We start from the raw sequence: 14,309 nt of genomic DNA on the forward strand, positions 1-14,309 counted from the left end.
ACAAGTTCTTTAGGACTGAGCTGTCTTTGTTTTGGAGTACACTATGTATAGCCAATTCCTGTGAACAGCACTTTATTGGTACTGCATTGAGATGGCTGGGGCTGTTTCATTACTACTGATACTCCTCAGAACTGTTCAACATGTCCTCAGGCCCTGAATGTGAACTGTCACCAAGACTCATAGTTGTGAATGGGCCACCTATGAATTAAGCTCATATGCACAATGAGGACTGTAGCTATTGCTGAAAAGTAGCACTGTATCAAACACTAACTTTTACTGTAAATGTACATATAAATTTTAAAAAAGTCAAGGGATTTTGGAGAGCTGGAGAGAGATGCTATCACTTCTGTTCCCAGTATCGCTTACATTTGCATATACAGGGGAAGAGTAATATTTTGGAGTTCTGTCCTCACTCCAAGAGCCAATTTTTTGAGGTTTGCCAGCAGGGATAAACAATACAGTGTTGCTTGCTTCATAAATAAAATACCTCCCAGAGCTGTCTGGTTTTAGAAAAACATGTGATCATTTCTGGAGTATATTCATTGTCTTTCTTGCTCGTCTTACTTAACAGGATAGGTTCAGTATGAAATACTGAACAAGATAATCACCATTGATGTTTAAAGTAAGATTTTTCATCTCTTAGATTATATTTTCCAATTAGTAACAAAAAACCCAGATAAATTTTCCTAGGACTTACCAGTATACGCAGCTAAGACGACTGAATTTCCACTATTAACAAAGTCTATGAGCATTAACAGGGAAGTGCATAACTTACTGCATATAAAACCCCTGAACAATACAGTATCAAATTATAAATATAAATAACAGAGAGTAAACAAAAAAAATCACTATATAAATCACAGGAAAGAAAATAAAATGATCTCCAAAGCCCAAAAGAATTTCCCAATACGAATTACAGCTTCCATAGCCAGTGAAAGATTACTGCAATTCTGTATATAAAAAAAAAGTCTACAGCAGGTATTTTAACTTGCAATTAGAAGACAGTATCTGCAGATTGCATAAATATGTTGTTGTGTCACATAATATCAAAGTTATTTGCAAAAATTATACAATCTGGAATGCTTTAATATGAGACACAACAATGTACTTAAACACACAGTAATAAGAAAATGAAAGCAATCATTTTATAAAATATTTTTTGGATGCATTGAGTTAGCAGTGCTGTTCAGATTAAATATGTAAAATGAAAAGTCGTCACTTTAATAAGCTGCTCATTGATACTCCTTTTTGCCATCAGGACATTTTCTGTGTCCCATTTCTGCTGGATCTTTAAAGTCCCAAGGGCAAGTTACAGCCAGTTACGGCATCCAGAAATAACTTGGTTAAGATCTACACTGTGCGTTTGATATCATCTTATTATTTTTTTCTTTTAAAATAGAATTGATTTCACAAAGGCAGATTTCTTTCATTGACACAGTAAAATCCTCAGAGCAGGGACCATATTCTGGGCACTGCTAATCACATTGTTGGCACTCAACATATAAATAATAACAACAATAATGATAATTTACTTTGCTTAAATCCTACTTATTTGTAGTTCTGATTCCCTTGATTTGAGTGATTCTCCTTAGGAATTTTCAGATCCTTTTGGCCTAAGTCCTCTCTGTCTTTCCTGTTGTCTGTCTTCTCAATGTTGCTACTCTCCTCAGTCCGAAAGCCTCTTATTTTCGAGGTGCTGCTGTTTTATTTGCACTTATAGCAGAGGTGTTCAATAAAGCTACACTTCTTTCTGCATTTGGTAAATCTGCTGTATCATACTCCCAAGGGCAGACTTCAGCTCGAGATACTAAAGGTTGCTGTAGGTAACTACTTGGCTTATGGGAGTTAGATGAAAGCACATTTCCCTCAGAAGAGGCAAATTTCTTCTGTTCAGCCAATTTATTGAGGTTTTCCTTTTCTGCTGTTTTCTGGGGCAGCTCCTCCTGATCCCCAGCATGGGTATTAGGTGTATACCTATTAACATTCTCACACTTCAGCCCAGGAGAGACCTGGGACTTGGAATTTGACTGATTTTTCTCATTTTCAAAGATCTGCTGCTCTTGTTTCTCCTGAGTGGCTGCTTCCACCTTCTCTGAGCTCTTTTGATTTGACTGTTGATACCCCTCAGGTGTCTTCAGCTTATGATGAGTCTTCCCCTTTGGCTGGGAAGGGTGGTTTTTCTCTGGCTCTGAGGAAGCAATAGACACATGTTTTTGAGCTTTAGAGTCAAAAGGCACAGGACCAGGAATTTGGTCATATATCTCCCAAGGACAAACTTCTCCTATGTCGAAATTGTCCTTGTGCAGAGACTTACCTGGGCCTGTGTCTGGATTTGCAGGTGTTTGACTAACCCTTTGCTGTTTAATAATTCCAGATTTATGGGCTTTCTTTGTTTCCTCAGACTGGGTAGAGTTTTTCCGGTGGGAATCCTTATGTTCCCCTTTATCGGAGGCTGAGTGCTTTTTGCCTGCCTCCTTACCCTTTTGATGAGATTTATGAGATTTAGTGCTTTCTTCTAGACTTTGTGTTTTACCCGTTAGTCCCAGAGTCTTTTCCTTGGCACTAGCAATAACACTGAGGGATTTTTGTAACACAGATGTTCTTGGATGCAGAGGCTTCTTATCAGCACTTAAATTATGCGCACTTACTGATTTGCACACCAAAGGGACCGATTCGGTGGAGACAGCTTCAACCTTATCAGGAGCATTTTTGGTTAATTTGTTGCCATTCAAGGAGTCCAGAAGAGTTTTCTCAGCAGCTATAACTTTTGCACTTTCTGTAGTTAAGCCATTTGGTTCTTCTGTTTGATCCCTAACATGATCGTAAGTGCTGTGGGACTTTTTTAAGGAAAAGACCCTGTTTTTCGAAGTCTCTTCTTTTGGCTTTGCAGAACCTGTGGAATCCGGTGGGTTTTTCTTCAGTGTGGCCAAGTTCTTCACAGCACTGTGCTCCATCAAGTCCTTCTCATCCCTGGAGCACTGCCTGGTGACAGTCTCAGGAATTTCTGTAATACGCCGCATTATTGAGCGCCCCAAGCCCTTTTTAGAGCACCTTTTTTTCTGGAGATGTGGATTATTAGCAATCATCTTCTTCCTTTTATAGATTTCAAGCTGAGCATATAGTTTCTTCAATTCATCCTGCAAAGCACAGTGAATGGCAAAACTAGTATTTACACAGTGAGTACAAATGAGCAGCCTGATGAATGCATGACCTGTTGCTCTAAACAGGGCATTAAACTCATTTCATTGTCTTTTCTAATTCTTGAATATGCCATTTCTCCATCAGCTTGAATCCCATTTTTTCCACTTCACAAAAAAGTTCAACCCTCGTGCATAAACGTGTTACTTTCCACAGCATGCACACTTCCTATATGCTGTTTCAGATTTCCCAGTGTTGTAGCGTATACTTTCCTGCTGAGCTCTATAGCTGCTTTTTATCCTCAGAACATAAGGCCTTTAATCATGTAAAATAAGAATACGGTAGTTATCTCCATTAATCGAGTTTTTAAAATTTTATCTTTATGGTTATGTATGCTTACGTATATGTTACATACAAATGACTAATTAAACTGAAACCAAAAGCTGTTTGCACTTCAAGATAATTCAAATAATCTATGTAAACTGAGAAACAGCTCTTGCTGAGGATGATTCCATCTTCTTAGCCACCACTATAACTTTACTACAACTAGTAATGCAGCGTCTCTTCACACTAGTAAATACTTCCCAGGAGAGTTTACACTACCTTATACCACAGTCATAAAAGATCTAAGCTGGTATTTTTCAGCTGAGCTCTGCAAGTTGCATGCAAGCTGGGGTTTTCTTGTAGGAAAAAGTGTTCTTGAAAACAAAAGCTATTTAAATGAGTTATATGTACCCGAATATCTTCAGGATCCAAACTATGTTCACTCCATGCCGAGTTGATACTGCTGTTTAGATAGGATCCAGACCGACCCATATCAAGCTCATCTTCATAAGCTTCTGTAGCTATATCATCTCTTGGGTTATTGCTTGAATGTGAAAACTGCAATAAGTATTCACAAAAAATATGTTAACATGAGTGCAAAGGTTTACTTCAACATCAGTGTAAGAGCTTACAACAGTTTTTATGGTACAATGACCCTTCTACAGATTTGATGTCATTCTCAAACTCAAAACATTACTTTGAACTTCATTGCCTGAAGTAGTGTCCTCTAGAGTCTCAGTATTATATGGAAGGAACCCTTATTAATGATGGCGTAACTTCAAAAATCTTAGAGATTTGCATAAGGAAAAAAAATCTTACTTATTTTGATACTTGTTTGAACTTCTTTAAATGGCATTTCAATTAAGCTGGCATGAAAATAGACTTTCAGACATTATTTCCAATTAGGCTGCTAAAACAGTAAGACACTATTTTGTACAACATACATCTACATAATCCTGCAGAAAGCAGTTCTCCTATTTTAGATCCTAACCCTGCAAAGGAAGACATAAGGTGGAAAAAGAAAACAAAAAAACCCGAAAAAATAAACAAACAAAAAACCAACCAACCAACCAAAAAAAAAAATCACAAAAAAAAAAGAAAGAGAGAAAGAAACTAATGAAAAAGTAGACAACATTTTTCTTCTATGGATCACCAAATCCTTGAATCAGGAGTTGGAATGAGGTTGTCATTATTGTTTTGCTCATATTGATTCAACTCCACATAGTCATCTGTCCTCAGGACTTTATGAATAGAACCAAACCTTGTGAATCTTAATTCTCTGAATTCTTTGGTGTGTTGGAAGAAACGTCTGTGCAGTGTAACACAGACAATAAGCTAAAAATGAAAATGTTGATCAGTAGTTATGAGTCAGCTTGAGAAAGGTCAACAAATTTTCTAGGCTAGTTCAGAAAGTCACCTCTGAAGATATGCTATAAAGCACATTAATATAAAATAGAAAATATAAGATTATTGCTAAGGATCTGAAAAGTAATTTAAAATAAAACAAGATTATGCAGCACTAAGGCTGCATCAATGAGTCCCTTGTTATGACTATTCAATGTACATATATATGATAGTCATCATCATACCCTGTTCTGACTCACAGGAAAAAGGCAGGAATAGCTTCATTAACCTCTAAATTCTATCTACCTGAGCTACTTAATGCTCTTGCTTCATATGTAGATTTCACCTTTACTGCTATTTTGACTTTGAGCTTTTGATGAATACGATTAGTCATTTCAAAACCCATTAGAAAATCATTCCTTTTGCTGGGGTACTGTCCTAAGAAGGAAGTCCTACTCCATTCCTGGGGACTGTTGCTAGGGACAGGAGGAGCTGCCTGCAGATCTCCTGCCCCAGGTGAGACAATACTTGGGCTTTGCTCCCTGTGTCCCACGGGAGGTGTCCACGCTGCAGCCTGGGGGTTTTCTCTGCTCCTCCCTGACTCCTGCCATTCCCATCCACTTGTGCCCCCTCACACCCCCCCTGGCAGCCAGCACCTCTCCTGGCTCCCAGTCATGGCCGTGTCTCCTCCCAGTCAGCAGCATCTGTGCATCCCATGCTCTGACTTGCAAAGGGTTCTCCTTTTTCAGCCTGAAACTGCCTGGTTTAAATCCCTACGTCCCTATGTCATGGCTAGTCCAGCCTCCTGATTCCCGATTGCCTAAATTCTTTGTCTGATCTCAGCTAACTGTAGAAGCAGCATGGTCACACAAATACCTAAAAAAAAGAGCGCAGTTAGGAAGGATTCTTTCCTTCTTGTATTAATCACATCAACATTTTAAGTATTTTAAACTCCTGTAATTTTGAAAGCTGAAAGAAAGAAACTTTGAAAATGTATACATTTTAAAAATAAAAACAATACAGCTTTCAAGGTAAAAGAGCCAAATTTTACATCCTCCTTTTCTATCAGTTGTTGCTAGATTTACACAGAATTACTTCTGCATGACAACATTTATCTTCCTCAGTCTTGGCAGAAGAAAAGAGACAGCAAATACCTTAGGGATCAGAAGTAGCCCAACAGTGACTGTCACAGTCAAATGTGTGTGTGCAAAAAACAGCATCAGCATCCAGTCAGACTGAAGTCTTGAAGCAAGAATGAATCTGAAAATAGAATTCAGGGTTGCAATTCACTGCATTTCTCCAGTGCATTAGATTTAATATCTTTAGTATCACTTAGGTTTCTTTTCACTGAATGGCCAAACACAACTGGTTTTGTTCTGTACTGCTTTCATACAGACTAAAAATTACATCCATACACTTTCCCTATATGCTAAAGTTCAAAACAACTCTGAAAAAAAAACAATCAACAAACCAAAATATAAAAAGAAACAACAGGCCTTAAATTATACTGCTTATTCCATCTTTCTCACTCTATTGAGCTGTCTTTGTTTTGTGCATATTGTCACAGCTTCTTTAGCCTGAGTTATGGCAGCTTACATACATTAAGGAGCTGAAGAGATGGTTTTAGTTTAAGCACATGTACTCTGATGAATTGCAGTGCACTTTGTAAACACAGGATGTCCACAGATCACAGCTGTGGAGTACAGCTGATAAGCCATTCAAGGGAGAACTGAACTGAAATGCATTTTAGCAGGGAGCAGAGAAATGGTGTTTATTACAGGACCACCCAGCTCACTACTGCAGGGTCCAAGAGCCTGTGAATTCTTGGAAATGAGTGGCTGAACTTCTCAAACCAGACAGTTCCTTGCTGAGCTTTCTAAAGGAGTGGTAGAACAAGCAGTGCAGTTGAAGCTGAAGCATGCTTGGCTTGTCTGCTTTGGTGAACTCCCAAAGATAGAAGCAGTAAGCAGTGCAACGGATGAACGGATGTACTGCTGGCTTGCATTTCCAAGGTTACAAAAATCATTCACATAGAAATGACATTTGCAACTTATCCAAGTTCACAGATGCACATTTTGAAGAAGCCTTTGTTAACAGAAATAGTCTGGCATGAAACACTGTCTTACATGCTGTAATAATACAGTCATAATTACTTGTTTAATACTTTGTAAATGCAATGTTTTATGAACACAACAAAATATTCCAATTAATTCCTAGAGAGATGTTGCTTTGGGTGTGCAGGAGTATGAGGAGTTTTAGGCCTGAGATTTAATAAACAACACAACTGAACTGATGAAGATGACATGAGAAACTGATGGATCTAACAAATAACAGAGCAAAAAGTGAACACAAGTTAAAACGGTGCTGTAACAGATGGCAAGATTTCACAGGTGGTTAATAGGGAGTCTTTTGAAAGATGGCCAAACTTCACAGGTAATTGATGGACCTTTGAGGGAGCAGAACTTGCAGGGTCAGTGGCACTGATGTAACCATATCAGCAACAGAAGATAAGATTGTGATTGCCTAGCTAATGGCATCACAAATGCTAAATTTGAGTACAGATGTAGCAAAACTGTGACCAATAGGAAAAAAAATAATGAGGGTGGGTTGTTTATTTTGGGAGAAGACAAGGACTGGGACAGATAGGGGATAAGGTAGGTGTGGGGAGAAAAAGCATGGGAAAGAAGAGAGGGATAAAATGGCTAGCGACATGTAAGGGAGTTGTCACTGAGCTCTGCCCCTGACATATCTCACATTTTCTCATTAAATCCTCCTTTGGTGTGATAGCGCTCTCTCCATGGTGCGTGTGTGCATGTGCAATTGATGAACAAACCTCAGGCAGCACAATAGGTGACTGCCCCTGGGAAGACCCAAAGTGTGAGCCCAGGCCCAGCTGCAGAAGAGGAACAGGACCAGCTGTGTGTGTCGGACCTGCACTGGCCCCTGTGGCCAGCCAGATGCTGTGTGACTGCCCCGATGTGGATGTGCTCAACCTGCAATGGAACCAGCAGCCAGATCCATCAGACAGATGGGAGAAAGCACCCACATCCTGATGGCCACTGGATTTGGTTAACCCTTAACAGATCCAATCTTCAGATTCTATGAAGGCTGTTTTGCTTCCTTTATGCTCGAGACCTTGACTCATTAAGGTATCCATGCCATACCATGCCTCAGTGCAAAACCTCATTTGTAGTAGCCATTAGCCCTAGCAAAGATAGTATTTCTATTTTAATGAGATTTTTTTCCATATAAATTTTGGGTTTCTCAGTAATATAAGAGAAAGAGAAACGCAGGAATTTTATATTGTGCTGATCTGAAGATAATCCAGAATCCTCTGTTTCTGAAATGGGAATACTTTCAAAGGAAAACAAAATGCAAACAGTTCAAGGTATTATTTAGTGCTCACATCAATCCTCTATGAGCTTTGGGAGTTTTCAAACTGGATGGCTGCCTTGTAGGTGTCCTTCAAGGCTCTAGTACTTTCAACTTCATGAAAATTCAGGTATGTCATAAAAATCTAAGTTGTACATTTCTGCCCTTTCAGTTGCATCCAAAACTTAGCATGGAAGATTGGAAACAAAAAAAAAAATAAGGTAAGGAAATAGATTAAGAGTTGTGCATTCAGAAATGGACATAATCTCAGGAGGCATCATGTACATTTTTTCCAATCTTATCTATAAACACTACACAATATTTCTTCAACAGACCAGCATGTATTAGACAGACGGGAAAGAGGCAATACAAAATGTACATTAAAAAAAAAATAAGAAGAAAATAAGGAAGAATAGGATCAACAGACCTGTAGGCACAGGACTGTCAATAAGACAAACAGAAAGACTTAATCCTTGTCTGTCTTCTTCATAAGGCATGTATTAAAATTCCCTTTTTCCCCTTTTCCCCTTCATCCAAGGTTACTTGCCTCCTGTTCTATTGTTAAAAGAAACTTGCAGCCCAGAAAATAGCTCTGAACTAACATGGCTCTCTTCTAATATGGCTCAACACACAGTTTAGGAATAGAAATTAATGGAGGGAAAATTGATTGAGAAGCAGTCATATTGATTATAATAAAAGTATTGCAAGTGAATTTTACATCTATCAGGAATTAAAAGAAAAATGCTTCCATCAAATAAAGATTTTAAACAATAACTTTGCAGATGTTTGTGTTAGGAGGTATAGATTTTGAGTGTATGTTGGTGTTGAGATACAGGGTTAGGAGAAAGGGAAGGAAAAAAACGGCATGCCAGAAAAATGTAGTGAACTGCAAAATAATGATAAGAGAAAAGAGCACCAGGAAGGAACAGAGATGAAGGATTTGCTTTGTTGATGTTTAATCAGAAAAAAATATGAAAACAAAAATCAAGAAGACAAGCAGCAGTGTTAGAGCCAAGACAGACCAAGGAACAGAGAAGAGTGTTTGAAGACTGTCAGTGAAGCAATGCAAAAAATAAAGAAACAATCTTAGTAGATAAGGTCTGTTAGGAGGCAAAAGAAGGTGTGAGAATGTCAGAAGAAAGTCTTAAGAGTTCTTACAGGATGAGATGAAACTCATGTTAACTTGCTCTTTTGCATTTTCTAGGCCGTATTCATTTTTACAGTACTCTGTAACTTTCCATTCCTACAGTACTCTGTAGGAAAGCCAGATTTAGTAAATTTTCATGTAGCTCTAGCAAATAACCTTATTTATTTGTTACTACCCAAATAATTTACAAGAATGAAATGTAGAGCTCATTATAGATTTTAGAAGAAACATGGGTTTTATATTACCGATACAGAATCCTATGCATAAAATATTTTTAGGTCAGCATATAAAATGCTATGCTTCATGCCCAAACCAGGACAATAATCTTAACATATAGCTGCAGCTCACCAATCTGTTACACACCAGCAAAAGTTCATACAAACCAACATTCTTACCTGCTGTTTTTCTAGGGATACAAAACAGTGAGCAGTATGTAGATGACTGAAGACAGACAGTTGTTTAGCTATACCTAAGTTATCATATATACTGAGCTTTGATCCAAGAAAATATCACCTAACTACACTGAAAAAAACCCTAATTATAAAATTTCATATTCTTGAATCCCATGGGAACAGTTTTAAGTCTAGTAAGCACTTAATTTATGGAAACAAATATTTATAAGACCTTCCATTATGCATCCTATCCCATTCACCCATTCTAAGTTGCACCATATGAAACCTGAAAGGCAAATGGTTAATTACTAGATCTACAGATCACTTGCCTAATTGTATGGAATATAGCAGAGATAATGAGCTCATTGTGAACTGCAACAGCCATATAACGTGGCTCATGAAATGCTGATGGGACTGTCCGCACTGCATAGCAGAGATAAACACCCCACAAGAGGAATAAAAATTCAGCTGTGAGAAGAACAGAAAGAAATAATTTGCAATTAGTTTTATAGATGGAAGGAAATTTGAAGCACTACAGTATCTTCTGTATGTGTGAGTATCTATGCAAAAACAATACACATGTATATAAGTACACGCATAGGCATTCAAACTCTTTTGGATATTGTCACTGTGCATGATATATTTGGTTTTAATTTTACACATATTTTTCCAGATCAGGAACTTTTGCATTCATGGTATTTCCATTTTATAATTGACAAACTTTCAGACAATGCCTTAAAATGTCTTGCTTGCTTTTATAATCGATGCTACAGATGTCTGACATCACTTCAAATAACAAGTATTTTTAATTGTACCTCTGGTTCTTGTTACAGTGGCAGATATAGTGCTAGTACCAGACTATATGCTTTTTAAGACAACACTTTCATTTCAAAGGTTTATAACTTAGATAAAACAATATATTTTGTGTTTAAAAAATTCCTCTGTTTATGACAGTTAATTCTGCTAGTACCCATAATATATGACTTCTGAAGGTCTAATGCACTTAAAACAAATGATTTGTCTCTGTTAGGAGTAAAATGAGGAAAGGAAGAAAGGAGGAAGAGTAGGGTGTCTGGATCAGCCTAAACTATTCACTTAGAGATAGCTCATCTACACCCAGCAGTATGCTGACTTCAGCTTCCAGCGGACAGCCTGATGTGATATCATTTTGATCTTGATATGAATGAAGTGATTTTCTAATCACCTTGAAAAAACTCCCAGAAAAAAAACCCTACAGCTCTGTCATGTAGCTATCAATAGAGCTGGTGCCAGTCCCTCTTGCCTTGCAGTCTGGGTTGACAATGGTTGGAAGTTTTTGAGTGTCACCCAGCAATGTACAGTTCCATGTTAGACCCCTGCAATGCCAGCACTGCTCCAGATCAGCTTCAGAAATTGTGATCCCATTGTTATTCATTCACTGCTTATGTCTTGTTGAATTTTTGCAATAAAAACTACAATTAAATGCAATATAATAGAAAATTAATTCTTTTTCAGACTTATTTTTTGCCAATAATTTTTCTATACTGTAACTAAACCTGGAGATCAGTGACATGACCCTGTGGAAGTGATCAGCAAATAATGACTGCTCTGGTTTCAGTATTGACACAAATGCTTGTGAACCCCACCATTAACAACTGACTAAAATATAATGTCAGCACTGGATATCTCATTAGAACAGGACCTCCAGTTCCTCCACTTTTAGTAGTCCATGACTGCTATAACTTACCTATAATATATTGTTCTACCATTTTGAAACTTCTAATTCTGCTATTAATTCCAGCTAAAATCAATAAGAAACAAGTCTGTATAAAATGAATTCAGTTACATAGATCTCTCTGTGCTATGACAAGAGTTCACTTTGAATTCTGAACACTTTGCACATTTCTTAGTGAAAAATACATGTCCTACCTCCAAGATCATAACTTTTACTAGAACACATCCTTTTCTAGACTCAGCCTTACCCGTTAAATAAACCCGAACATCTCAAGGGGCATAATCCATCCATACTGCTGGTTTTCTGTTCTTCCTTACCAAATCCTATCAATAATAAAAATTTTGATCTTTTCAATAAGTAATAGTATAATTTGAGGCCTAACTGAGTGTCAAAATGAAAAAAAAAATCCTGGTATGAATCTTCTGTGTCCCAGCCTGGTTTTGAGCTCAACAGAAGCACACATGTAGTTATGTTTTTTTCCCAAATTACTCATACACTTGGGCAAACTGGCTGCTACTTCCATTTAATTTCTAGAAAATTAGCTATGCTACAAATGAAGTCTATAATTCTGGTTTCTTAAAAATTCCTGCACAGAATGACTTACCAAGTCATCTTGATCCTGAAGTCTTTCCTGACCAAGTGGAATACAAATTTGGCTTTAATGAAATAAGAATAAAGGTTTTTTACAAATTTTAGCAGTTTGAGTCTTTTTCTTTCAGTAGCTGTGTCACATATGCAGAATCATGGCACTGAAATGTATTGCTCTTCAAATGACTGCAATCTATTGCTTTAATTGCTCCATAATGATTTAGAATAAATTGAAAAGCAGAAAATCATTAGAATTAGGCTGTTATAGCCAGATCACTGTATCTTACTGTCCTGTCTTCTATGGAAGTCCTTCATACTAACACTTTTCAAGAGGGGCTCCTCTAACACACCAGACAATGCCTATTTCCTCACATTTTGCCTTTCATCCAACCTTCCCCTGCTCCCCCCACATGAACAGCAGAACTGAATAGATGAGCTAATTGTGAAATAACAGGCACACTCCACAAAACTACCCATGGCCTGTTCTTCTTCCTCTTTCTCAGCTGAAGTGAGAAGAGCCCCGAGATTCTTTTTGACCGAAAAGATCAGTTACAAGTGCTAATAGAGGCTGACAGTCTGAAAAGGTTTGACTTTCAAAGAAATAAAAATACCCATGTAAAATTTCATGTGCTGAAGGTATTCTTGCTTGAACTTGAATTAGAGAGTGAGGGCCAAATTTTGCTTACTTTTAGAAGAAAAAATAAAATTTCTGTAATTTTGAATTAGTGGGGGGTTTTTTGGGTGATTTTTTGTTGCTTTTTGTTTTTGTTTTTGCATACAGAGCAAATGAAAATGAAAAAAAACACACTTCACACTTCCATTAAAAAGAAAACAAACCCTTACAGCCCGAACATTCTAATTAGCTGGGCTAAGTAGGAAGGCAGGTAGCATCTGATCTCCAGATCGGATTAATTCTGAAAATTTCAGTTTTCAGTTTCACAATCATAGTTACAAGGAGTTCTTAAGAAAAGAGACAATTTCAAAGTATTCATATACTGCAGCATAACAGTAGTTTGTACCATTAAGTGTATAATGCTTTTAGAAAAGCTTTACACTAAAAGCAGAGTTGGCATTCCTGTCTGCAGATAATAATTACTGTGACATCTGGTATGGAACACAAATACAGAAGAGCTCTTAAAACATAAGGTAAAATAACAGAGTTCCTTTACTTGCTAAGTCCAACATTACAATAATTTAATCAGCAATGACAAAACAAAACAGACTGATAGAAAAGCAATTTATTATCTAAACCACTAATTAAACAGCTTAAATGTATCATGCAAAAGCTGTGTTTGGGGGCAAGTCAAGTTCCTATAATTAGCTACAGATTGTTAGTGCAATTTGCAAAAACATCTGAAGGTGTTATAAATTTTTGCTGTGTGGTTTTCCTACGTGGTCTTTTTACTTTCTCAATATAAAGGTAGGTAACATATAAATATATTTATTACTCCAATGAATAACAAAGATATAACGATAGATAGATAGATAGATAGATAGATAGATAGATAGATAGATAGATAGATAAATAATGGAGAACATCTGGCCACCAAGTAACAAGGTTCTAATGTACAATTCATCTCTGATTAGGTTGTTTATGGGACACTAATGACTGCTTTACACCAAATATCTTTAAAGGTCAAAAATCTGTGAAATGTGATATGAAATTGCTATTTGGCTTGCTGAATAATTTTCCAGTAAAAGTCTGGTGCAGAAAAGTGACTTTCTGACCACTAAAGGAATATCTTGGCATATTGCATACCTGTAAAGAGCAAACTCAAAGCTCAAAACATATGACCTTATTCCTATGATTTAGCACAAGGCTTATAAATTATCCCATTTCACATATTAAGCACAAAATCAAGAAAACCCTTCCTTTCCCCCTCTGGAAAAATTACGGAAAATCCTAGGAGAGAGAGCTGCCAACTGTTCTTTGGACAGAAAATACAGAGTCAAAGCAATAAAACAAAAGAGCTCTGAAAAAAACCTTGCAGTAGTTATTCTATAATTGTCCAAAACAGGCATTCAGATTTGGGAGAAAATCTCTGATGGGTAAGAGGTTAATAAAAGGCACAGTTGCTTTAAAGGCATAAATGGATGCAGATATGAATGGAAGGCAGGAGATGAAAATGTAAAAAGACCTCAATATGTCATGGGAACAAATGAATCAGTCTTTAAATATCTCTCTTTCTTAGTCACTACCTACTTCTTATCCACTGAACCTTTTATCTGGTCTTTGCATTATCTGATCAACCTGCTTAGCATATTCGTTGGTGTTCAAAAATCAGGATTC

At 37.1% G+C, this 14,309-nt stretch overlaps 1 protein-coding gene across 1 annotated transcript in view; it reads right to left on the reverse strand.

Moving 5' to 3' along the window:
* Positions 1-1,682: 1,682 nt before the first annotated feature.
* The window catches only part of GPR158 (G protein-coupled receptor 158), a 180,218-nt gene continuing 167,591 nt past the window's right edge, over positions 1,683-14,309 (reverse strand). Inside the window, exons 8-11 of the mRNA XM_062494249.1 lie at positions 10,047-10,185; positions 5,961-6,066; positions 3,874-4,020; positions 1,683-3,137 (exon numbers count right to left, since the gene is read on the reverse strand). Coding sequence (XP_062350233.1) covers positions 1,683-3,137; positions 3,874-4,020; positions 5,961-6,066; positions 10,047-10,185 — 1,847 coding nt within the window. The remainder of the gene's footprint in view (positions 3,138-3,873; positions 4,021-5,960; positions 6,067-10,046; positions 10,186-14,309) is intronic.

The sequence above is a fragment of the Cinclus cinclus genome, chromosome 1, assembly GCF_963662255.1.
Source record: "Cinclus cinclus chromosome 1, bCinCin1.1, whole genome shotgun sequence".
Taxonomy (NCBI): Eukaryota; Metazoa; Chordata; class Aves; order Passeriformes; family Cinclidae; genus Cinclus; species Cinclus cinclus.